This window comes from Saccopteryx leptura, chromosome X (assembly GCF_036850995.1).
Source record: "Saccopteryx leptura isolate mSacLep1 chromosome X, mSacLep1_pri_phased_curated, whole genome shotgun sequence".
In the NCBI taxonomy this organism is placed as follows: Eukaryota; Metazoa; Chordata; class Mammalia; order Chiroptera; family Emballonuridae; genus Saccopteryx; species Saccopteryx leptura.
The window spans coordinates 48,995,511-49,022,408 of NC_089516.1; the positions used below are offsets into that span (position 1 = coordinate 48,995,511).

General features: G+C 39.4%; 1 protein-coding gene across 1 annotated transcript in view; it reads right to left on the reverse strand.

Moving 5' to 3' along the window:
* Positions 1-8,158: 8,158 nt before the first annotated feature.
* Positions 8,159-26,898, reverse strand: part of MAOA (monoamine oxidase A) — a 65,440-nt gene continuing 46,700 nt past the window's right edge. The window contains exons 7-15 of the mRNA XM_066356122.1: positions 24,514-24,663; positions 24,033-24,192; positions 23,058-23,154; positions 19,403-19,456; positions 14,587-14,641; positions 13,267-13,364; positions 11,451-11,562; positions 11,184-11,243; positions 8,159-10,993 (exon numbers count right to left, since the gene is read on the reverse strand). Of these exons, the coding sequence (XP_066212219.1) occupies positions 10,847-10,993; positions 11,184-11,243; positions 11,451-11,562; positions 13,267-13,364; positions 14,587-14,641; positions 19,403-19,456; positions 23,058-23,154; positions 24,033-24,192; positions 24,514-24,663 (933 nt within the window). The 3' untranslated portion in view covers positions 8,159-10,846. The remainder of the gene's footprint in view (positions 10,994-11,183; positions 11,244-11,450; positions 11,563-13,266; positions 13,365-14,586; positions 14,642-19,402; positions 19,457-23,057; positions 23,155-24,032; positions 24,193-24,513; positions 24,664-26,898) is intronic.

Here is a 26,898-nt window from a genome sequence, read left to right on the forward strand (position 1 = left end):
CTCCTATGTAAATACATGTGGTTAACACGGGTGACTCTGGACAGAGAGATAGCAGATAAATACTAGATAATATAGGAATGCCTTTTAATATGTAAAAAGACATCTTTATGCCATTGTGTTGACTTGTAAATTTTGTTTTCTCCAAAATAATGTATGGCTTGCAAATTGAACATGGTCCTATCATGTTAAAGGACATATGACTATAACCAATAGTGGTAAGGGGCTGCTAATTTTTGCTTCTGTACTTCCCACTTACAAAACTATAAAAACTAAGTAGAACAAAGGGCCGGCGCGCGCGCGCTCCCTCAGACTACTGTTGGAGTTGCTGCCACTTGGCCAAGCTAGACAATAAAGCTTTGATGTGTAATCGACGGACTTTGTTCGTGTTTTCAATGTTTCGGGTCCCTCCGGATTAGGAGTAACATCTTGGGGGCTCGTCCCGGGATCAAGGGACTGCCATAGGTCTGCACACTGGAGCTTTCTTGTTCAAACCCGGGTAAGTAGAACAAGGTCGTGACTGTCTGCCACGCGAACCCTGGCTGATGAGCCGGGAAAGGGCCAGTGGCTGTCTCCCCTTAGACGCAAGGTTGGGAGATTTGGGAGGGCATCCCGTTTTTAAGGAACCCCGTTTGAGTTTAGATATTCCGAGCTTGAGGGAAGGTGGTGCCTGTTTATCTGTTTTTGCTGTTTGTCAATCTGTTTTTATCACTGCATTCGTCAAAGCTTTTAGAGAGTAAAGCTTTTAAGTACAGTGTGGGGAAGGGGGGCAGGCTGCTGCTGACCGTAAGAGGCGGCTTGGGGAGAACAAGCAGTGAGCTGGATGGAGGAGCGTAAGTGAAGGAGCCCAGCCGCTCGCATGCCCGCCCACCGCTTCCGCCTCCCCTCCCTAAGCAAATAAGTTGTTTAATCAGGATGAGGTAGAAACAGAGGAATGTAAATATAAAAGGCTTGGAGTCTGAGAGTAACTCAGAAGATGGAAGTGTCACGGCTGTGGCCATTTTAAACTTTGCGTCACTGCAGCCCTCTGCTCCCAGGGCCTTTGTCTCAGGCCCTTGGAGGTCTCGGCTCCGGGGGGGGGGGGGGAGGACTGGCCTCCCCAGGCAGGGGTGATGGGCTGAGGGCCGGTGGAGCTGCGGGGACAGGGCCGCCCATGGACTGGGTTTTGTGCTGGCCTCGCGGCTTGCCCTGCCCCGTGCCTCCGAGATGGGGTAGGAAAGGGCTCTGGCTGGTGCATGGAGTCCGTATGCAGAAGGTGTGTGGCAGGGAGGGTGCGCCCCAGGTACAAAACTCTGGACACCGCCTTGGGTCCCAGCGGCTACCAGTGTGGCCCGGCCATGGTCCCCTTTTGGACACACAGGCGGCCACTTGCGTGGGTGGTAAAGAACGCGGGTGCGCACAGGTGGCGGACAGGATGTGTCTCACGGGCGGTGCAGGCCTGGTGCACAGCGCAGCCTCCTTTGCTAGAATTTGCAGCTCCTATGAGCTCGAGGAACGGCAGCGGAGAAAGTGCCTCCAAGGCCTGGGGTCCCGGGTCCCTGTGGCCACGGGGGTAGCGGCTCTACTGCGGGCTGACCTTTGTGCGAGTGAGGTTTGGCTCTGCTGGGGGGCCCAGCCACAGGGGAGGAGCGGGGAGAGTGTTTCCCTCCCAAATGGGCTGGACCTGCCTTTCAGCGAGGGTTGAAACAGATTTTGGCTGCTGGTTGTTGCATCTCTTGGAATTTGTGAGTGATTGGAAGACTGAGATACTTTTTGAAGTTGTGTTATTGTCTGATTCTCTTTCCTAAATACTTAAGAGTTTGGGAAAGTTGCAGATTTTTCCAGTTATTCTCTTTCTCTAAACTCATTTTATTTCTTTATTGTTCTATGCCTGAAATAAGAGCGAAGGGAACGCCTGTTTGGTTGTAGCTAAACAGAATCTCTCATAAACGGCCATTCTCGAACCTTTTCGAGAGAGTTCTGTTTAGTTTCTATCCTTTTGTTCCTATCATAATAGCCCTGCATAAGAATCAAGCAGGCCATGTTCTAATCTATAAAATCCCGGGTTTCTCTCTGATTTGTCTACCTTGTCTGATCGTTGTTTATGTTTGGTCTTTGCATGCAAGAATTGGAAATGCTGTTGCAGCACTGTTCACAGTGGCCAAGACATGGAAACAACCAAAAAGCCCTTCAATAGAAGATTGGATAAAGAAGATGTGGCACATATACACTATGGAATACTACTCAGCCATAAGAAATGATGACATCGGATCATTTATAGCAAAATGGTGGGATCTTGATAACATTATACGGAGTGAAATAAGTAAATCAGAAAAAACCAACTACATGATTCCATACATTGGTGGAACATAAAAACGAGACTAAGAGACATGGACAAGAGTGTGGTGGTTACCAGGGGTGGGGGGAGGGAGGACACAGGAGGGAGGGAAGGAGAGAGTTAGGGGGAGGGGGAGGGGCACAGAGAAAACTAGATAGAGGGTGACAGAGGACAATCTGACTTTGGGCGAGGGATATGCAACATAATTTAATGACAAGATAACCTAGACATGTTTTATTTGAATATCTGTACCCTGATTTATTAATGTCATCCCATTAACATTAATAAAAATTTATTAAAAAAAAGAATTGGAAATGCTGGCTTTAATATTGAAAAATAAGATGATATCATCCCTACAAAATTCTAATTTTAATTGGAATAAATATAGCACGCTCATTTAAATTTAAATAGAATAGAATGTGAATCCTAAAAACTTGCTAATTTTAGCTAAAATGCTTCAAACTTCAGGCTGCTACTGCAAGCTGCAAAGCTTGAAACAGAGTAAATTTACCTAACAAAGGTGTAGATTTTCATTAATAATATAGAAAATAATAAAAGCCACACTGGAATTTTCCAGCCTTATTGTGCAATTTAATTTGTCTGTTAATTAATAGGATAAAAATGTTTTAATAAGTATAGAAATGTTACTTGAAAATGCATTTACTATGTTTTGTTAAGTTAACATAAAGACAAGTATTTCTTACAATTTTGAAGTAAAGGTATTATAAAGTGTACTCAACAAATGCTTAAAAGTCTGTGTGGTTGCCTGACCAGGTGGTGGCGCAGTGGATAGAGCGTTGGACTGGGATGCAGAAGGACCCAGGTTCGAGACCCCGAGGTTGCCAGCTTGAGCGCGGGCTCATCTGGCTTGAGCAAAAAGCTCACCAGCTTGGACCCAAGGTCGCTGGCTCCAGCAAGGGGTTACTCGGTCTACTGAAGGTCTGCGGTCAAGGCACATATGAGAAAGCAATCAATGAACAACTAAGAAGTCACAACGTGCAACAAAAAACTAATGCTTGATGCTTCTCATCTCTCTCTACGTTCCTGTCTGTCTGTCCCTGCCTATCTCTGCCTATGTAAAAAAAAAAAAAAAAAAAAAAGTCTGTGAGGTGACAAGAGGGAAAAAGAGCCACCCCAAGCAAGGCTCTGATTCCATTGGTAAATATAGGAGAGAATTAAGATTCTGTTAAAATCTAAACTTGTTTCAGGAGTTAAGCTGTCTGACATGACAATTATTTCTGCAGGAAAATGGATGTTGAATGCACCTTTTAAAACTTCTGGGTCATAAGGTAGTTCTATTTTCAGTTTTTTGAGGAACCACCATACTTTCTTCCATAATGGTTGTACTACTTTACATTCACACCAACAGTGTATGAGGGTTCCTTTTTCTCCACAGCCTCTCCAACATTTGCTATTACCTGTCTTGTTAATAATAGCTAATCTAACAGGTGCGAGGTGGTATCTCATTGCAGTTTTGATTTGCATTTCTCTAATAACTAAAGAAGATGAGCATCTTTTCATATATCTGTTGGTCATTTGTACTTCCTCCTGGGAGAAGTGTCTGTTCATGTCCTCTTCCCATTTTTTTATTGGATTGTTTGTTTGTTTGTTGTTGAGTTTTATGAGTTCTTTGTATATTTTGGATATTAGGCCCTTATCTGAGCTGTTGTTTGAAAATATCATTTCCCATTTAGTTGGCTTTCTGTTTATTTTGTTATCAGTTTCTCTTGCTGAGAAAACACTTCTTAGTCTGATATAGTCCCATTCATTAATTTTTGCCTTTACTTCTCTTGCCATTGGAGTAAAATTCATAAAATGCTCTTTAAAACCCAGGTCCATGAGTTGAGTACCTATGTCTTCTTCTATGTACTTTACTGTTTCAGGTCTTATATTTAGGTCTTTGATCCATTTTGAGTTAATTTTAGTACAGGGGGACAAACTGTAGTCCAGTTTCATTCTTTTGCATGTGGCTTTCCAGTTTCCCCAGCACCATTTATTGAAGAGGCTTTCTTTTCTCCATTGTATGTTCTTGGCCCCTTTATCAAAAATTATTTGACTATATATATGTGGTTTTATTTCTGGACTTTCTATTCTGTTCCATTGGTCTGAGTGTCTATTTTTCTGCCAATACCATGCTGTTTTGATTGTCGTGGCCCTATAATATAGTTTGAAGTCAGGTATTGTAATGCCCCCAGCTTCATTCTTTTTCTTTAACATTGCTTTGGCTATTCGGGGTTTTTTTATAGTTCCATATAAATCTGATGATTTTTTGCTCTATTTCTTTAAAAAATGTCATTGGAATTTTGATGGGAATTGCATTAAATTTGTATATTGCTTTGGGTAATATGGCCATCTTGATTATATTTATTCTTCCTAACCAAGAACAAGGAATATTCTTCCATCTCATTATATCTTTTTCGATTTCTCTTAACAATGGTTTATAGTTTTCATTATATAAGTCCTTTACATTCTTTGTTATGTTTATTCCTATTTTATTTATTTTTGTTGCAATTGTGAAGGGGATTATTCTTTTGAGTTCGTTCTCAGTTGTTTCATTGTTGGTATATAGAAAGGCTATTGACTTCTGTATGTTAATTTTGTATCCTGCGACCTTACTGTATTGGCTTATTGTTTCTAGTAGTCTTTTTGTGGATTCTTTGGGGTTTTTGATGTATAGGATCATATCATCTGCAAAAAGTGATACCTTTACTTCTTCTTTTCCAATATGGATGCCTTTTATTTCTTTGTCTTGTCAAATTGCTCTGGCTAGAACCTCTAGTACCACATTAAATAAGAGTGGAGAGAGTGGACAACCCTTCTTTTTCCTGATTTAAGGGGGAAAGCCTTCAGTTTAGTGCCATTTAATATGATGTTAGCTGATGGTTTATCATATATGGCCTTTATCATGTTGAGATATTTTCCTTCTATACCCATTTTGTGACCCAGCAATCCCTCTACTGGGTATATACCCCCAAAACTCAGAAACATTGATACATAAAGACACATGCAGCCCCATGTTCATTGCAGCATTGTTCACAGTGGCCAGGACATGAAAACAACCAAAAAGCCCGTCAATAGATGACTGGATAAAGAAGATGTGGCACATATACACTATGGAATACTACTCAGCCATAAGAAATGATGACATCGGATCATTTACAGCAAAATGGTGGGATCTTGATAACATTATACGAAGTGAAATAAGTAAATCAGAAAAAAACAGGAACTGCATTATTCCATACGTAGGTGGGACATAAAAGTGAAACTAAGAAACATTGATAAGAGTGTGGTGGTTCCGGGGGAGGGGGGAAAGGGAAAGGGGGAGGGGGAGGGGCACAAAGAAAACTAGATAGAAGGTGACAGAGGACAATCTGACTTTGGGTGATGGGTATGCAACAAATTGAAAGACAAGATAACCTAGACTTGTTATCTTTGAATATATGTATCCTGATTTATTGATGTCACCCCATTAAAAAAATTAAATTAAATTAAAAAAATTAGAAATAAAAAAAATAAAATAAAACTTCTTGCATATGTTTGTACAAAAATTGTCTTCATCCTTGTGGTGCTTATTCATCTGAGCTGACTTCACAGTCCCTATGTCTCTGCTCTGTTTTTCTTTTGTAGCATAAGGCTTTTGCTTTTGCCTTAAGGTTTCCCTGGAATAGCAGGTCTTTTGGTTTTGTATAGATTTTCAGCATGAATCAAACATTGGCTTTCTATGCTAATGTGTGAGGAAAAAATTATCTAAAGCAGGTACGCTTTAATAAACAAATGTATGTTTTCTCTTAGTTTGAATAGGGTGTGTAGATGTTTTTTTTTAATAAATATGAAGAAAGTCCAGTTCTCACAAATGTTAATCAGTTAAATTTACAAAAAACTCTCATTCTTGAAAAAGTACAGATGTAAAATTTAGAAAAATAACTAGAACCATGAGAAGAATGTTTACCAACAGGTTTTCTAATTATTTTGGAATTGGGACTTTTTTTTTTTAATAGTGATCAGAATGGTGCAGTACTAGGAAAGTTCTGGGAAATGTCGTTTTACTTTAAAATGAGAATCTGCTGTTTCTGTATTTTATCGTTTTCAATAAAACTTCGTATTTTGGACCTTTTAAATTTTTTTTTTTTAAATACTAATTGTACAGGTTAATTCAGCAACTGAGAAACTCTGAAATCCTACAAGAGATGCTAAAACTTCTTTTCTCTTCCTGCAAACTTCTATCCTCTTTTATTTAATCCAGCTGATAATGCTGTTTTGTCTTTTTCCAATCAGCTCTAGGTATACGGAAAAAGTTTATATAGGCAGATAGGGATCCTCAAACCCCTCAACGAGATCTTCTGAGCATGGCATTTAAGGTCTATAATGACCAAGAGAGGAACAGAAAAGGCAGACAGAGCCAAAAAGATATCAGGCAAAATACCAGCTCTTGGCATACACCCATAAAGGCTCCAACGCCTTTGAGAGACTTCATAGGACTCCCATCAGGGCCCTGCTTTAAGAGTGGAAAGGAAGGTCATTGAGCTAAAGCCTGCCAGGCTTCTCGGCCCCCACTAGGGACATGCCTTTACTATGGGAAAAAGGAACACTGGAAGGTAAGCTGCTCCCTCACTCCTCCAAGGGAGGGTTCAGTCTCTTCTAGCCCTGCTCCGGCTACCTGTGACCTGACCTTGCCAGCCTACTGAGGCTTGCCACTGAAGACTAAAGGTGCCCAGGGCCATTGGCCCCATCTCATCACTGTGGAGGAGCCTAGGGTATTTCTTCCAAGTAGCAGGTAAACTGATCTTCTTTCTTATGGACACAAGGGCCACTTACTATGCCTTGCCTGAATATTCAGTTTCTTTTTATTCATCCCTCGAAGATCTCTGTTGTGGGTGTTGATAGTCTTATTTTCTGCTGCTTTGTTTAATATTTAGTGTTCCCTTTATTCCTCTTACCTCAATGCCCCATGCCTATTTTAGGCTGGGACTTACTCCTAATTTAGATGAGTTTACCTCTGCTACCCAGCATAGTGTATCCCCAGGTTCTCTTCACCATGCCATGCTTGCAGAACTCCAGAGAAAGGCACGCTGGGTTCACCTCTCCAGTTTAAAGAAAACAGAAGCTCCGTCTCCATATGTGCTGCAGACGGCTTTTCCAGTCTACCTGAATTGTTACCAGCTAGAAGCAGTGGTCATTGGAACTTGGACTCTAGCTCAATGGGGGACAATTCTGAATGGCATTCCCAGATCCCCTTTAGGATCAGCTGATGCCTCATTTGCAACTGTTTTATAGATCAACTGCTAACCAATCCTGCCTTTCTCACCTCTGTAGTTGTGTTTCTTGAGAGCTGTGCTCCATAAACTTTCTGCCCTGAGTTTGCATCTCCGAACCTGTTTCTAGAAACCTAACCTAAATGAAGGAGTGAATCAAGATACAAAAAGACAGAGTGACTTGATTCTGCCATACTGATAATCATAGAGTGCTGGCAACAAATGCATAAATCACATAATGCTGGCATGAAAGGAATTCTTAGAAGCCATCAAGTACAACCCACCCTTTTCCATATGGGGAGACTGAGGCAGAGAATCAAAGTGATTTGCTTAAGGTATTATGAATTAATTAGGTGATAAAGCTTTGATCAGACTGTACACAGACTGACTGTAGACCAGGCAGACAATACTGTAGCATTTAATCAGCACACAAGAAACCTTGATAAAACATGAAAGTCAACCAAACTATAAGAGTTTGGAATCAATACAAAGTGGCTTTTTAAACCCATCATCCATTGACAATGCCTCACTGTGACTTCCTGCTATAAGAAGCCATTTAACTTGGGACTATTGATTAAACAGAGAAGCCAGGTTTGAGTCAGGGTTGGTAGTGCACTTTATTAGCAAACAAAACAGTACCATACAGGCAAAATCAACTTCAATTGCAAAACAAACAAGTATTCATACTCCCACATGTAGCACTGGGACACATTTCAGACAGAACATTAGGCACTAAATTCACAATTAAACTAAATGTAGCTCACAATCTTTTGATATTTTTTTCTTCAGTGTAGTATTGGTCCTTATTTAACAGTTGTGACAAAAGGATAACTTTTAAAATCTGATCTTACAATGGAGTAAGGCCAACTCAGCCTTCAGAATTGTGAATCAGACCCTTTATAAGGCCTTGCTCTATAAGCTGCTTAAATTGACTAGTTTTGCTGGATTGGAGAAAATACCTCTGGTATATTTGTGTAGAATAATATCCTGTGTGGTGGGAGTTCTCAGCTATGTTTTCATGTTTATGCACAGCTGGGCTGGCATACATTTTGATACTCAATCTGTAGCTTAATAGGGATGATCTAATTAGGATAAAATAACTGGTTTTCTAAAATGTTTGAGAAGAGGGTAACTGCATACTCAGGAGTTCTTCAACATTCAAGACTTAGATATACTATCAACCTGATTACTGTTAAAACTTGACAGTGAATTTTTCCCAAAAGGTGTGTCAGGGAGCTAATCAGTAAGTGAACAGAAACAACTGAAACAGTTCAAGGATATGATTTCTCTAGTGGTTTAGTACATGTGGCACCTCCTTATGTATTAGAGCATATCCAAGACATTACAAAAACTCCTTAGTTAGCTAAAACACTTTTCAAATAAAAGATAAAGAGCTGTAGAAAAACCCTGCTCTTTGCTCTTAGGATAAGTAAAATAAACACCTTAAGTCCTTACACCAGGGTCATGACTAATTTTGGATTTACGACAAAGTTAACTATGTAATAATCTTGGGCTGGTATCCTTTGGTAACCTTTAATTCACATTCAATAAAAAATAGATTAGGTTAAGGTGTGTTAGGAGATAACTTGGATATGAAATAAAATGCTGAATATGGGAGAAGACAAAATAAGCAGTCAACAGCCAGAAAACAATCAACCATGTGACATTCTATAGAGGGTCAAACACAATGTTATCACTGTATTATAAAAGCATAAAATAACTGAGGCATTTAATAATTTACCTGGTTAATAAAAAATTAATTTGAATATAGCTTGTTTAATAAGGTGTGGGAGTATGTTCATCAAAACTTTATTTAAATTTTTTGGCACATAAAAGAGTAAACTTCAGTTATCTAGAAACTTCACTTGAAATGTTCATTCATTGAACCATCTGAATCCACTGAATCTTCTCAGCTGCTTTATTGATCACATCTGTGTTTATTTTTCCCCTTAGATAATTATATTAAGAAAAAAAGTGTTTTGTGGCTAAAACCTTTAGAAGGGGCTTTACAAAAATCTAAGTTTTTGAAATGGGTAAGACAAGAGCTTAGCACTGTTTGGGGTCTATATTTCTCCTTAGAAAACTTAGTCTTCATATGTGAAATCACTCAATATCATGTCTTTTGTAAAATTAACAATTAAAGCAAGTGAATTTATAATATATAGCCCCAACTTCCTTTCAATATCTCATAGTCTCAACAAATAACAAGAAAATTTTAATGTCTATTTCAGTTATTTGAGAGAAATTGGCAAACTAACATTTATTCCAAGGTAACCATGTTGAAGACATATTTAAGCTAACAGATCTAATTCTACCATGGTCATAGGAAAAAAAAAGAAGATATATTTGTCATTAAGGCCTTTCAGATAGCCAGGGTGTACCTGAAAAAAAAAAAAAAAAAAAAAAAAAAAAAAAAAAAAGGAAAACACTGCTTTCCTGAAATTGGCAGAGAATGTTATCACCAATAATGAGTGAAATGATGGCTAGCCATCTTCCAGAAAGAAGAAAAGATGTCTCATGCAGAGCTAGTCAGGGAGGCCTCTTAGGGACGGTCCTGCAACTAGTTTATTCTGCTTACCTAAGAGGTACACAAAAGTCATAGAGAGTCAATTTAATCACTATGCTTTGGTAAACACTATCTATCCTCTTTAAGGAACAAAAAGGGGAAGTAAACAAATTAACACTGAGACTAGATGTCTAGAAATTTTGCAGGGATTAGTAGTCTGGAGTTTTTGTGGGCAACAGCCCTCAAAAATGTCCCCCTTCCTGCACTGGTTTACCTCCACTGCTTTTATGGACTCTTTCCCCATCCAAAGTAAGAGCTGCTCACTCCAGGATGATGTGAGCCTGTGGGCTCTGGACCTACATTTCACCATCTCCTAAGGACTGAACAGATCAATCACAAGCTGGGCCTTCACCTATTCAACCTCTAGAGAAAGTTAAATGCTTCATTTCTGCAATCATCAGGCATTTTATGTTAAAGGGGACAAAAACAGGACATAGAAATTGTTTCTCATGAGCACTTTAACTTGAAATTAAGAAACTGACCACAAGGATTTAGTCCATCAGTCAACATGAATTGGTCTATACAGGCAAATAAGATGGAGCTTGCTCTTACTAATTTTAATGAGAGGATTCTGTGAGTTCTTTTTACTTTAACATAGACTAAACTAAGGGGTTACACCCAGTGCACTTAACAAGAGTCTAATAAAACACAGCCATTAATTTGTCAACATTTTCCTTCTGATGGTACTGGAAAAGAATAAGCAGAAAGCATACTTCAGAATGATTTTAGCAGCTTAAACTTGTATGCCAGAAAACACAGGGCAGTTACTGATGTGGAAAATCCAATGATCTTCAGCAGGCCTGGCACGGAAGGAAGATTTCTTTCCAAGAAAGTATGTGTGATTTCAGTAGCTGGAACATCCTAGATGAATGAACAAAGGTCATTAGCAGAAGACTACCACATGACAAGGAGAGGCAAAACATGTCTGTAAAATTAGTGCATGAATATACCTTGGCAAGCGATACCCACAATTAGATCAGAGGCTAGAAGATGAAAGATATGAGATTGACATGTAGTTATTGGACTATGTAGTCAAAACTGCTAGACTTACTTCTGATTCAGGTTCTTCAAAATCTTCTTGCTTTGCCACCTTCCCCAGAACATTCAAGATCTGAAAGAAAGTGGTAACAGTATTGTGAAATGAGATTCTTTAGTTTGGATAGATTCAAGGCCCTACTGGTCACAGATGAGCCCCCTTAGTGGAGTAAGGAGTAGAGAAATAGACATTCAGATTTATCAGTGTCAAGATCTAGAAAGGCCAGATACCAAAAACATTACTGGACTCAGAAAGGAGGGGTGACTCCACTTCCTCCCTTACCGATCTAGCTTCTCTCTCTCCAGCTTCAACAGCTCCTTCCATGTACCCACTCCAGTGTGTGGCTGTCTCCGTTCCGGCAAAATAAATCCTGCCTACTGGCTGGCGAATCACCCTTCAAGGGAACAGGGAGGTCACACATTTACTTGAGAAGGCACTGAGCATTAATGAGTCAATCGCTGTCCTCATTTACCCCACAGAAGATAGGTAACTCAAATTGCTTCAAATACCCCTGTGCAACTCAGCCAAAGGTGAAAGGCTCCTAATTTCCTGGGATTATACCCAAGAGTCTGAACTTTGAAGCCAGAAAGAATCAGGCTATCAGATCATCAATCACTAAAAGTAACGCTGACCTTTTCCTAGCTCTCCTTATTGGAATATAAGAACATGAGTTAAGTTCACAATCAGATTTATTTGCTTTATGTCTCCTGATTGTAGTCCATTCTTCTCCCCACACTGTCTTTCTAAAGGGGTGAATTCTGCATGAGTTCACATCTTATGGCAGACCCCAGCCATGCAGGCACTCCCAGGATGTCAGGAAGAACTGCAGTGGCAAGTGAGAAGACAGGGAGATTAAATGATTTCTGGCAAAGAAAAGACCTGAGGGATTATATGTATGTCTCCTTAAAAAGCAACCTCTGTACAGTTAGCATCTATGTAATTTATCTGGAGATTGGCTAATGGCAGGGAAATGGGCCTTCTCCTACAAAGAGGTCTTGGTGAAGAGAACCACAGAAGGGCTGGGCTGAATAGGCAACTGTCTTCTCCTACCTTGTTGGCTTTGACTCCTATCATGCCTGAAGCCACTTTCATAAAATCTCCTAAACTGCACATCTCTACCCTATAGGCCTCCACCTCAACCCACTACCACACCTTTTTCTAATTCAGGGCTCTTTGGCTTCAGCTATTCCTGATCCTAGCCCCATCTTATTGACTACTACTTTGACTTCAAAACCACTCCAGTTAATCAACCTGCTATCAATAACAAAGGGGACTTAATTCAATTAATTAAAAAAATACACACACAAACAAAAATATAATGTAAGGACAGGGCTAATAAATTTGTCTTCCTTCAATGTCACCTTCAGTTAACTTTCTAGCCCTGTTCCTTTGGAAACCTGATGAAAGTATAATGTCACCTATATTACCAGGCAAACACTACTTATGCTAAAAATGGTCTGGGAAGACTGCCATAAATTGTAAATACCTAATAAGAGGCTATCACTTCGGGCTTTGCTGAGTGTGGTGCCTCTTGTGACTGGGCATGTCCCTTGCAGGGGGACCCTGGACACTATGCCTATGAAGCTGTTAAAAGAGACAATGGCTCCTATTGGGCTTCTAAGCCACAATGGACTTATGTGGCTATCACCTCCTCACACCTTTTCTGCAAGAATTGGGGATATCTCCTGGTGATAATATGATACTGTTCTTCTGGCAAGATGTGCTTAGCTCATGTCCTTCTGTGTAGACTAGTGCCCAGGAGCTTAGAGTAGTCGAGTGAACCAAATATCTAACTAAGCTCAAGAAGGCCCCTTGGAGGACACTGAAGCTTGCACAATTCTCACATGTACTGCTGACATCTGATGTCCTCATCAGTGTTCTATGGTTCTGCTATTGTTTTATGTGCTGACAGCTATTGTTCTATGTATGCATTAATATACTTATGGTATTTTCCTATGGACATCCAGAAATATAAAAACTACCTGAGACAAGAGACATAGGAATACTGACTACTATTTCTAAAATTACCATTGAACTTTGCTTATATTGTAAGTTTGGTGCATATCTTGTATTAAACAGTATAATGTCTGGTTAGTACCTGCCATATCGAGTCATGATGCCGGGAGGAAAGTAGGCAGTATAACAGCCCCCAGAGTACTGTTCTTCGCACCAGTTCTTTTCTTCATAATGCACTGGCTGAAGTTCAATGGGGAGAAAATTTCAAAGGAAAGACAAAGCTGAAATTCTGGTAGTCAACAATGAAGGCTCTTCTGAATTTTACTTTAACAAAAAGCTTACACTTAAAAGTGAACCTGTTTTTCTAGCACATTTAAGGGGAAATAGGACAAAACCAAGAAATGGTCTTTTGTGAGGTATCAAGTGACTAACATGTATACTTCGACTTTCTCAACTTCTTGAGTAAGAGAGACATAAAATATTCCAATATCTGGATGCAAGACATCTCCAGGCAGTCTGAAGTCTCCATATCTAAGTCTATAGGAGACCCCATCAATAATCAGGTTCTGTAAAGGTCTGCTCAAATCTGGATTCTCTCAATAACAAACTTTACTTCCTCATCTACCAAGGCATTATTGCTGAAAAAAAGAGTGGAAGGGAGGAGGTAGAAGATATAGTATCTAAGAAAGACTTTTTCAGAACCATTTCTCTAAGCTAGAAAAGTGACAAGAATCCTGATAAAAAGGGAAAAATTAAAGATTAAGATGTTTCTCAAGGGACAAAAGAGAACCTTCTCTGATTTCCCTGACACGTTCTTTAAATCTATTATTTGAACAGTTTAGAGATAATCCCCTAAAGGAGCCCTGAGCTATCTGGTAGGATTTTCAGAAAGAATTTCATTCTCATAATTGCTTTCAGTGGTGGACTAAAAGCACTGCAATTCCTAAATAAGCTGTGAATTGAGTCTACAAATGGAAAAATAAATTAGTATGACTTTGACCTGGGCTGAGGGTCTAGATTCAATTATATTGTCAAATATATACCACAGTGCCTTCACCAACAGCTGATGATGTATCTAAGCAGTTTTGTTTTTTTTTTAGATACTGATCTAAGCAGTTTTGTTTCACAGCAGTCAGTTGACATTGATGGGAGGGCAGGCCCTAGGTTCTGGGAAACTGATCTTATCCACTCTGGAGATAATACCTGCAGCTTCTGGCTCTGACTACAGCTGGTTGCCAGTTATTCAGTGAACATTTAAACAGCTCAACGACCACTGCATTAGAAATTGCTTGCACCTAAAAGCAGCTTTTATTGGCCTTCTGTCATTGCTGAAGTTAATCTTCAGCAACATATCCCTTTATACTCTTTTCGTAAGACTATCAGGAAACTAGAATCTGCTTTGCTTTACCATTTAGAGCAAATAGAGCAGAACCTGCTCGGTATTAAAGCTGGATGTTCTTACTTGTAAGGCTTCAGATCCGAGCACTTTGGCGTACAACTCACAGATTTTCCTCTTTCTATAAAAAGAACCAACAAATGTTAAGAAAGTAATACTTGATGAGTATAGAATAAACTCTGTGAGTTACAGGGCTCTCAACCATCCCAGATTTATCAAGAAAAAATTAAAATCAATGGCCTTCTGTAACTACACAAAATGAACAGTATCATGAATCTCTGCACTTCAATCAATTCTATGCCCCAATAGTTATTTGACTTGAAGATTCAAAATCATTTTCCTTCTTTTAACATTTTTGCCTTTCTTTCACTACTCAATACCATATCTATTGAAGAGTAAAATGGGAAAAATGATTTTAAGTTAAATTCAGTCATTTTTAAAACTAATTCTAAGTCACTTTTCTGGAATATGTAGATTTGTAGAATAACCCCTATTATAACTGTAGTACATATGATGATGTCTTTTAATTTTTATGTTTTGCAGATACTATGAACATACAAAGCTTATTTAAATAACTAAGGAGCTGCAATGAAGAATTGATGCTTCTCATCTCCCTTTCTGTCTGCTGTTCCTATCTGTTCCTCTCTCTGACTCTCTTTCTGTCTCCGTAAAAACAACAACAACAACACACAACAAAACTCATTTAATATTTTAAGTCTAACATAAAATATGCTATACCAGGAGAGGCCTATGGTCATTCCAATCTAGTAATCTTTGGTTACCTTCATAATTCCTTAGGTAAATAATTCGCACAGAACACAACACATATTACATTTTAAAGTTCAGTAGCTCTATTTACCTATTTCGTGGAAAAATATATTTTGAATTCACAACCATTCTTGATGAAATTTAAAAGCTCTAATTTACTAAAATCACCCATTTTAGAAATCAGTGGTTCTACTTCAGGATTTGTTGAAATAGGTTCATGGGATGCAGTTATATACTTTTGGTATTTACCTTCTTTAGTCTTTACATAGTTTAAACATTGACTCCAAAATATTTGTTATAGGCTAACAAGCAACAGGAAAAAAGACTTTCTAAAAATGTGGCAAAGAGTTTAATTGAAATTTTCAAGGCAAGCATCAAAAGCTGAAGAGACAAATGGCCAAAAATGGGGATGGGGGAACAGGGGAGGGAGGGAAGGGAATGTTATACTTCTTAGTAATAAAGTAGATTTTAAAAGATGACAATTTTTTGTGACAAGAGACAGAGAGAGGAACAAATAGGGACAGACAGACAGACAGGGAGAAAGATGAGAGAGATGAGAAGCATCAATTCTTCACTGCAGCACCTTAGTTGTTCATTGATTGCTTTCTCATATGTGCCTTGACTAGGGGGCTACAGGAGACCAAGTGACCCCTTGCTCAAGCCAGCGACCTTGGGCTCAAGCTGGTAAGCCTTGCTCAAACCAGATGAGCCTGTGCTCAAGCAGGCGACCTCAGGGTTTTGAACCTGGGTCCTCTGCGTCCCAGTCTGACATTCAATCCACTGCACCACCGCCTGCTCAGGCTAAAAGATGACAATTTTATGTGGTCAATTACATTAGAAAAATATTTTTAAAATGTGTCCCTAGTGTCTTTGAATAATATTGGATAAAATGTAACCATATAAATTTATTCAAATGCTCACATTTACACCCTTTGTATAACTCTCTGAACGTCCATCTTGTAGATACTCAGTGTTAACAGGAGGAGGAGGAGTAGAATTATAAACACTGCTTAATGCCACCATTCTACCATGAAAGGTTATAAGGGAGAGGCAAATGCCACTCCTAAGGTGTTGTCATACAACATCATACAAACTGATGTCATACAATTAGGTGGTTATTCAAGTTCCAATAAAACAGGAAAAGTTTGGTTTCACTTCAAGGAGCTGTTTAAACTACAGATTAATAATCATAATGGAAAGGCTGAAGTGGAAGAAGTCTCAAAACTACTTCCTTTCTGTCTATCTCTCTCTAATGCAAGCCCTCCTTTCAGAGACGAGGAGATTGGGGCACAGTGTACTGAAAAGAGTTGTTCCACATCGCTCAGCTAATTAATGACAGGGTTGAGGCTCAACTCTCCTGAGCATTGTACCTGTAGTAAGTTTTCAATAAAAATTTATGAATCAATATTCATTCTCAGCTTAGTATGGTACCCTCTATGGTACAGATGACAGATTCTTACCTACTTCACATAAAGTAACAAGGAATAATGCCAACATTTTGAGTGAAATAGAAAACAAAAGTTTTGATAATCATTCTGAAATGCTTAATGAGGTTTAACTCATTTTTTGGAATATGTAATAAAATCTTTTAAAACTGAGTGAAACCTAAAATCTAATCATCATACATTGCAGCTAATTTTTCATTCATCAATGATTAATCAATTATAATAAAATTAATGTCATTATTTACTGCATTTCATATTAGATGAGTTAAGAATAAGTTCATACAAATATATCTGGAAATTCTCTTCCCCATTCCTTCCTCTCATTAAAATTAAATTTTTTTTGTAAAAGTATATAACACAAAGATGTTGGAGGATTGCACTGACTTATTAGTTAGACTCTAAAAAATGATACAACATATTTTAATGATGGCCAAAAGAGGTCACTGTATAAAACATTTTATTATTGAATTTGCCACTGGTTTCTAAATCAGGCTGCTCATCACAGTCACTTGAAAAGCTTGTTAAAAATACAGATACTCAGGTCCCACCCCTAACCTACTAAATCATGATCTATCAGCCCCAGAAAAAAAATACATTTTCCAAACATTCTTTTTTAAAATTTAAGTATAGTTGGTATACAATCTTATATTGGTTATATTAGTTTCAGATGTACAACAGAGTGAGTTAACATTTTAATACCTTATAATGTAATCACCCTACTAATTTTAGTAATCATCTGTCACTATGTCAATTTATTATAATATTATTGACTATATTCCCTTCCCTCTTTTTATCCATTCCCCTCCACCACTCCTCCTTTCTGGTAACCATCCCTTTGATGTTTGTTACTATGAGTCTATTTGGTTTTGGTTTATTTGTTTTAGATTGACATATAAGTGAAACCATACATTATTTGTCTTGCTCTGACTCTGACTTATTTTGCTTAGTATAATATTCTCTAGGTCCATCCAGGTTGTCACAGGTGGCAAGATTTCATTCTTTCTTATTGCTGTGTAATATTCCAGTATGTGTGTGTGCATCAGATCAAACATTCTGTGGGAGATTTTGATGCAGTCGGTTTTGGAAACTATTGCTACAGTCAATGACATATTCAGACTTCTAAATGTCTTGTCTTATAAAAATTTTTGAGAAATTCAGTCACCATGTGGAATCACAACCAAATGTCTACACCTGGACTGGTATTTATTTTATTCTTAATAAGTAGGGAAATCAGGAAATCCAAAAGAAAATGTCAAGCTTAGTGTGATGTAATGAAAGAAAGTACATATTAGATGCTATTCCTGACTTTGTCATAAGCTAGATGTGGAACTTTGGCCAAATCATTCCCTAACACGGACCCACAATTCTTACTCTGTCAAGTGAGTAGGTAGATACTGAAATATATTGTTCACTTCTTGGCATCAAATCTCATGGTAGTTCAAATAAACAAACTCATGTGCAAGTGTGGGAACCTCTGCATCCTTTTTTTCACTTCCAAGGTCATCTTAATAACTCTCAAAGCAAGGGCTACTAGTGGATTTTCCGTTAATGTTTAAATTAAATGCAGAAAGGAGTATATATTGGTGTGTGTACTGGTTGGTCCTCTTCAAAAGCTAACAAAGGATTTAGGGCTACCATAAAGAGAAGTCCAAAAATTCCCAGAGGCAGCTCCCCAACAGCCAAGTAACTGTTTCCAGGTAAGACTATATTTGAACAAATGATTCCAAGGCAAAACAAAATAAAACAAAACAAAAGAACAAGGGAGAAAGAGAGAAAGAAAGAAAAAAAATTGTCTTTAAATTCTTTTATATGAGGAAGCTCTTAGGAGAAGGAAACATCAGAACTGTGTCCTAGACAATCTAGAGAATTCTCCTAATAAAAGGGGAATACTTTTATGTACATAAGTTGAAACAGGTTGAAACACATATGTATGGATTTGCTTTTCAGAAAGAGTGCATGTCGGAGAACCTTGGTAAAGAGATAATAATGGTCTTGCATGGTGACTGGAACTGGATCTCTATTTTTTTATTTTATTTTATTTTATTTTTTGTGGCAGAGACAGAGTAAGAGAGAGGGACAGATAGGGACAGACAGGAAGGGAGAGTGATGAGAAACATCAATTCTTCATTGCAGCACCTTAGTTGTTTATTGATTGATTTCTCATATGTGCCTTGACCGGGGGGCTACAGCAGACCAAGTGACCCCTTGCTCAAGCCAGTGACCTTGGGCTCAACCTGGTGAGCCTTGCTCAAATCAGATGAGCCAGCACTCAAGCTAGCGACCTTGGGGTCTCGAACCTAGGTCCTCCACATCCCAGTCCGACGCTCTATCCACTGCACCACTGCCTGGTCAGGCTGGGACTGGGTCTCTAAAATTTGTTTCACAGCTAAAGTCTTCTATGATTTTTCTCCACCCATCTTATAGGGAAACCCTAACCTCTCAACCACTGTAAAATAAAAACAAATATGCAAAACTAAATTAATATATGCTTATGAGCAAGGACTGTCGAGGGGGGCTCTAGCAAAATACAAAAAGGTTGATTTACTAGGATTTTGAGAATATTAGTGAATTAATGTTTTGGTTTTTTTTTATAATGCTATTATGTTGTTAGTGCAACAGGCACAATATGAAGCTAACCTGTTACATGTGTTTTAGGAGTAAATTCTTACCTTTCATCTTTATGGAGTTTAGCTAGCTGGACAGCTTTTCGAGCAAGAATGAAGCTGGAGAGAGAAGTTACATTGGAACGATTAGCTGACAATGGTTTATCTTAAGAGTTGCCTCTTCTTTTTAAATTGTTCTTGCCTCCATCTAAACAGCATCAATGAAATCTCCCACACCCTCCCAATATTTCCCTTTACTAGAACAAATGCTGTGCTGTCTTTGGTCTGCCTTTATATTTAAAACCCTGCTAGGCTGTGGGCTTTTAAATGACTGGTGGCATCCTACTCAATATTTTACCTCCAAAGTATGGCACAGTTTTTGGCATGTAGTAAGAAATATAATGTCAGAAAAATTAATGTTGCATTAAATGATTATCCTGGTATGCCTACTATCTTCTGCCAAATACTTGATAAAAACTGGAAAAACAAATATAAATAAATGTCTGTAGTGGATGCACAGTAGGCCACCCAGATTTCTCATCAGTACCAAGCACTCATTGTCCTTAGTTCATAGCTGAACCGTTCTCCAGCAATTACACACTGTAGCAGAGGACTGCCTGCTTTAAGATCCCCTGCCCCTTCCCAGAATGATTAGCTTGGGAGTATAGTGTGTACCAGGGTCCATCCCCCTGCCTCAATGCAGGACAACTGTGAAAGATCACCTAGCTCCAGAGATGACTGTGGGATGGTTTAGGCCTCCGCTGGATCAACACTGGAAACCAATCTCTCCCTCTGATCCTGATTTCTTCCCTTCCCCACAGGCAGTGATTCCCAGAGTATTCCCAATGAACCTCCTGCACTGAAACTTATATCTCAGAGTTGGCTTCCTGGGAAATTCACCTAGCATATTCCCTGAATTTAGTAACTCAGTAACATTCAGTTATAATCTATCTGCTTCCTTTTAATCAAACAGATTCTATTACTATACTGATATCACTAATAACATGTATATTTTATTATTATTTTTTTTCATTTTTCTGAAGCTGGAAACAGGGAGAGACAGTCAGACAGACTCCCGCATGAGCCTGAGCGGGATCCACCCGGCATGCCAACCATAGGTGACGCTCTGCACACCAGGGGGCAATGCTCTTCCCAATATGGCCATCACCATGTTGTGACCAGAGACACTCTAGCACCTGAGGCAGAGGCCACAGAGCCATCCCCAGCGCCCGGGCCATCTTTGCTCCAATGGAGCCTCGGCTGCGGGAGGGGAAGAGAGAGACAGAGAGGAAAGCGTGGCGGAGGGGTGGAGAAGCAAATGGGCGCTTCTCCTATGTGCCCTGGTCGGGAATCGAACCCGGGTCCTCCACACGCTAGGCCGACGCTCTACCGCTGAGCCAACCGGCCAGGGCCAATAACATGTATATTTTAAAGAACTGAATTATGACAAGAAATCCTTGGTTATATTATACTATTACTAGAAAATATTTCTTTCAAAAATCCAAATGAAAAAAAAAAATCCAAATGAGCTAAGAGACAATGAAATAATTTCTCCATTAAAATAAAATTTAAAATTGTATTTCTTTTTTGTTCTAGACAAAAAAATAAATAAAAAATAAAGACAAGCAGAGTAGGACTGAAAACATAAGGGCTTAAAAAACAGGTATTTCATCCTCTCCCTCACCCCCAAATTAAACTTTCTCAATTTGATTCCAACTCCTTTAGAGCTGCTATTTGAGATCATTCTGGGAAGCAAAGACACAAAAAATATATCTGTCTTAATCCAAAAAGTAGTATTTCAGAGGAAGTTATAGACTATTTTAAGAAATTTAAACTATTGTACTTTATGGGATATAATTATAATTTTGCTTGATTTAACACAGTATGTTATGGCTTGCTAATAAGAATTTTAGTTAAATTTCAGGTTTATGCAAGAACCAATCATTTTAGACTTATACAATTATTTCAGTAAAAATCACCAATATCTGATGACAGATTAAGTCATTTAGCTGAAAACCTTTTTTATATCTTGGGTGCTTTTTACAGTTCCTTTTCTAAAGGGCAGTTAGTGTAGGCTATTTCTGTTGAATCTCATTTCGAGAATGAAATAATCTCTTTGATCTACTTTTATATGGACAATTATCTCTTAAGTTTCTTTGGTGTTTTATGAGGGAAACAAACACGTTGGCTTTGGGTTGGGTACATTTCACAGGTCCAAAGTACAAATTGATTTCTAGTTTCCAAAAGGCACTAATTATCAAACACAGTACTGGGCAGTTAATACTCCTGTCTTCAAGACTTTCTTTGCCCAGAGCAAAGAGCATGGAGGAAGCAATATAGTTTCACGACAAGAACAGGGTGGAGGCAATTGTTCCAATAAAACTTTTTAGAAATTTCCTAAATAACCCCATTACCATCTGGAAGGCTTCTGCCATACATGTCCTTGCTAATAAAGCTGAAGAAAGCCAAGAAGAGCAGATGCTGCAATAGCTAATCCAGGGCAAGAAGAACACCAGTGTTCTTGCATCCACAGTGGACTGATCTTGATTGAGTCTTCTAAAATCTCTACCTCACCCTCTTGTTTTTCCTTTGGCATATAGAAGGTGATTCTAAACTGCAGAAACAATCTGTATCCTTTCCTCCCCAGAGTGGTTAGACATGAAGAGGATGTATTGTTACTGTGGTCATTATGTTGTGAGCACCTGCCTTCCCAGGGAGGCTGATGCTGTTTCTTATATTTTAGAACCAGAGAAGTGGTTACAAAATGATTTGGTGGGAGTCTGGTAGCACAGCTCGTTTTCTAAGTCCCTTGGGTCATGTGTCTGTTTCTTTTGTTTTTGTAATTTCTCTTCAATTATACAATTTGCATGGGTCAACTCTCCCAGGGGGTAAAGGGAAAATCAGTGGGCCCTAAAAGTCACTTGGCTATTATATAAGCTATGCTCTTTTGTTGCCATGTGGTTGAATAAATAGCTCATTTGTATAGCTTTGGGGAGGGATAAAAGACATGAAAATTGGGAGGCTGTGGTTCTCCTTAGCAATATTTGGGAGCCCTCTTTTCTCCCTTGATCCCTAGTCTTCAAAGGGAAGAGCAACTGTGTGTGGAATTGGGAGGAGAGAGAAAGAGTTCTCCTCTTCCAGACATAGAATTTCTCCTTGGACAATCCCTGGTAAAGGACAGCATTGGAGTGACCTACTAGAAAAAGGGCCATCAACCTGAGACCTAGCTCTCTTTCAAACTGCACTTCCTAGTTGGTCATCTATTTTATATCCCAGGGAAATAATGAATATATTAACACTTGCCATGTAGCAATGTTTGGAATGAAGAAAAAGATAAATCCCCAAAACCCTAACTTCATAGGATTTTATAGAATTAAAAAGTACTCATTCCAGAATGGTTGTGAACATTCTGTCTCTAGGCAGAGTAGTGTAGCATACCAACTATATAGTTGCTTCTTTCATTGTTCTTAATATATAAATTTTATGGGAGAAAGAAATATATGGGCACAAGTTCAAATGATATCAAATTTATTAAAGCTTCCCAGTGTTCTTGTGCTACATAAGAAACATTATTCTAATATTGTAATATATAAACATGATGTATTTATGTAGGATTATTTATCATTGCTTGAGCTCAATACCAAAACAATATGCTCTTGCTAGTGTCCACACCCATACACCAACACCATTTGGAAAATACAGAACACCAGCTCGAACTTACCCCATGATAGCAGGCAATGATCCATCTGGCTTGGTGTCATCCAGGGTTATTGAAATTGGAGCCTCCTCATCTTGGATGATCATACAACCACAGTAGTCTTAACCAGAAAAAAATCAATAGAATATTGAGCCTGGCCTCATCAGAGATTTAGAAAGAAAATTTGTGTGTGTGTGTGTGTGTGTGTGTGTGTGTGTGTGTGTGTGTATAATTATTTTGCTAAGAGAAAAGCAAAACTTAAAAGTATTCATCTTTGGCCCAACCCTAGAAGTTATTTCCTATCAAATACACACACTTGACTATACAAGATATCTGTTTACCCAGACACATGGAAAATTATCCATCTCGATCACCTTTACATAAAGGTAATATATGACAAATACCACAATTTTAGTGCCCTGGAATACACAGGGAAAGAGAGGAGTGCATTAGAGGGAATCACCTCAAACTCATGAAAGAAGTGGCAAACTCATGAAAGAAGTGGCAGGAAGGAATCCTTCGAGTATGAGCAGAAGGCTTATCAACAATAGCCACTGTATCTTCTCAGACCCTGCCTCATTTAATCCTCACATAACCTGACAGTAGGTCACACTGTTATCATTTTACACAAAGAGACTGATGCTGAGAAGTGATGTCTCACACCACAGCCACACAGCTAGTAGAAAGTAAAATCTAGGAATGTGTGACTTCAAAGCAGTGCTCTTTCTATGATACCCCTTTGTCTCACTCTGCTCATGAAGAGTAAGTGGGAGGACATTTGCCAGGAGCTAGGGTAATGGTGGCCTTGCAACTAGTGGGATCTCTTCCTTTCCTTTCATTGCCAGTAAGTATTCTTGGGGTCTTTTTGTGTTACAAGGGGCTATGTATGAGGAATGAACAAATTGAGATTTTTGCTCCTTTCTCTACCAATTTAAAAGGGCTTACCTTTTTTTTCTGTTCAGTCTTAATACAATTTAAAAATAAATAAATGCAGCCTACCCTTCTTCTTCCAAAAGGCTTCCTTGTAATACATCATACATTTAATGATAGCTCCCATTGGAAGACGTTGGACTAACTGGTTTCTCTCAGTTGGCATTTCTGGACTAAAGTGAATCTTAGATATCAGAGTTGGAGGGATGGCAATAATCACATAGTTGCACTAAAAGACACAAACACAAAATGCCACATCAAACATGAGTCTAGAGTATTTGCAGAAGTTGTAAAAATGATATTTATCATTTTGAATCATACTGAGCACTAACAGCATACAAAATGAGGACACTGAGGCAAAAAATGAAACCAAACCAAAACAAAACCCCAAAACAACAGTAAGGTATATCAACCAATGCTGGTTATTTGGAAGACTAACTTGGAAACATACCAGCATTAATTATGTCACTGCTTGGGTTATGTTTAGTTAGAAACTATAGAAGATACAAGGCCTATTTAATATATGCAGCTTTTGATTAAACTGAATTACCTGATAAACTTCATGATTTAACGTCTCTATGATGATGTTGTCACCTGTCTGGTCAATAGAGGCGACAGGATGCCTCAGCTTCACTCTGTCTCCTAGGAGGTTCATTATCTTTTCACTCACTTGACCAGATCCACCTACAAACTTCCGTTCCTACAGGAGAAGATAGGAAGCAAACACTGTAAAAGCTCAAGAAAAGAATATATTTGCCACTGATGAGAAAATCTCTAGAAAGTCAAAGGCCATACCTCCACCCTCTGTACACTTAACTGTTGGAAGAATTAATTAAATCAGGGGCAAAGTCTACCAAGAGACCTCGATTATGCCCTGCAGTTCCTGGCAATGAAAAGCTGTTACTAGTTTATAAAGTCACAGAATTAAAAGAAATGTTACCCTAATACCAGTGGTCCCTTGACTGAATGGAAATATCAATAAGTCTGTAGACTTCAAATGCCCAAGAACGCAGGACATGGAGGGAATCCTGGGAAAGGATAAGTGCTGTGCTTCTCCCAAGGTATATGGGTTCTTTTTTCTTACTAATTCTTTCTAGTTTAATTGAAACGGGGGTATAGTTTTTACTCCCTGTGGTTTCTCAAAGCTCCAGCTACAATTTGCTAGGTAGATTAAAATGTTATCTAAGAAAACAGGCTTACTGAGTGACTTTTTGCAAAAAATGTCTTGAAGTTTCAATGTGGGGGGCAGAAGGGTGAAACCTAAGCACCTGCCTATTTCTCCAAACACTGTTAAATATGCGGAGTCCTCAAATTACAACACAGTTCTGTTCCTACAACAGTGATGTAACCCGATTTTGGTGTAAGTTGAAACACAACCTAGCCTAAGTCACTTACCTATCCTAACACATTTGGAAAATCATAATCTAGAACGTAACAACACAACAAAGCGGACAAGATGGCGATGGAGTAGGTGGACGTACCAAATTCAACCTCCCAGAAACAAAATGGATTACAACTTAATTTTAAGAACCATCATCTGGAAAAACCAACTTTGGACTAAACTAAGAGGACTCTTTAACCAAGGAACACTGAAGAAGCCACACTGAGACTGGTAGGAAAAGCAGAAATACAGAGAAGGCTGCCCAGCTCCCCAGAGCGAATGGCAACTCAGAAGGACTCACGTGGCAGGAAGTGAGTTTAGCAAAGAGGGGAGGGACCTGGGCCCCAGAAACAAAGCCCCAGCCTGCAGCCCCAGAACTGAGAAGAGGTGTACAGACAGTATTTAGCTGTGAAACAAGCCAGGATACTGTTTGTGAGAAAGAGACAGATTTCTCAGACCACACAGAAAACCTCTTTTACAACCACTCACCTGAGACTCTGGGGGATGGAGAGAGATGAGAGGTCCAGAGTAGCAGTAAGAGAGTGTAATCTAGAAGGCACAGGGAGAAACACTTTGATGGATAGCCACCCTAACCCCTGGGCTGAGTCACTCCCCAAATCTAAAGTGAAAATTTCCTCTGGAAACAGCAATACCAGCAAAGGGAAGCAGGACACCAGCCAAACAAGCTCTCCCACAGCATTTAGAGCAGAGTAGCTTAGAAGAAAGAAGCCATCAGGGATACAGTATTGAGTACTAAGGTCTGAACTGCATCGCCCCCAACCACACTGCTGAGGGCCCGTAGGAGGGAGGTAGGCAGTGGGGCACAAAATCACGGTCCTGCCTGACCAGGCGGTGGTGCAGTGGATAGAGTGTTGGACTGGGATGCGGAGGACCCAGGTTCGAGACCCCGAGGTCACCAGCTTGAGCGCAGGATCATCTGGTTTGAGCAAAAACCTCACCAGCTTGGACCCAAGGCCCCTGGCTTGAGCAAGGGGTTACTCAGTCTGCTGAAGGCCCACGGTCAAGGCACATATGAGAAAGCAATCAATGAACAACTAAGGTGTTGCAACAAAAAACTGAGGATTGATGCTTCTCATCTCTCTCCATTCCTGTCTGTCTACCCCTCTCTCTGACTCTCTCTGTCTCTGTAAAAATAAATAAATAAAAATAAATAAACAAAATTGTGGTCCTGTTGGCGGGGGTGGAAGCCAGGCTGGCCATAACTGAGGTTCAGTGTGAGCTCAGTCCCACTCAGCAGGGTTGGAGGCTAAGGATGGCCATGGGGGCAGAATAGGCACACAAAAGTGGTCTGACCTGGCTGCAGGCTGGGTGAGCAAGAGCAGGTCCTGCCTGCAGTCCCACTGACAGGGTCAAGATGAAAGCCGAGAAACCAGCGGAGACATGCGGCTAAGCAGGGGTGCACAGCCCCAACCACAGTGCCGAGGTTTGTGGCCCCGGACTGGTGCACAGGTGCAGCTATACCCATGGGGGTGGGGTGAAGGGCGAAGCTGGCAGGCCTTGTAGCCCTGACAAGTGAACACAGCACCACCCATG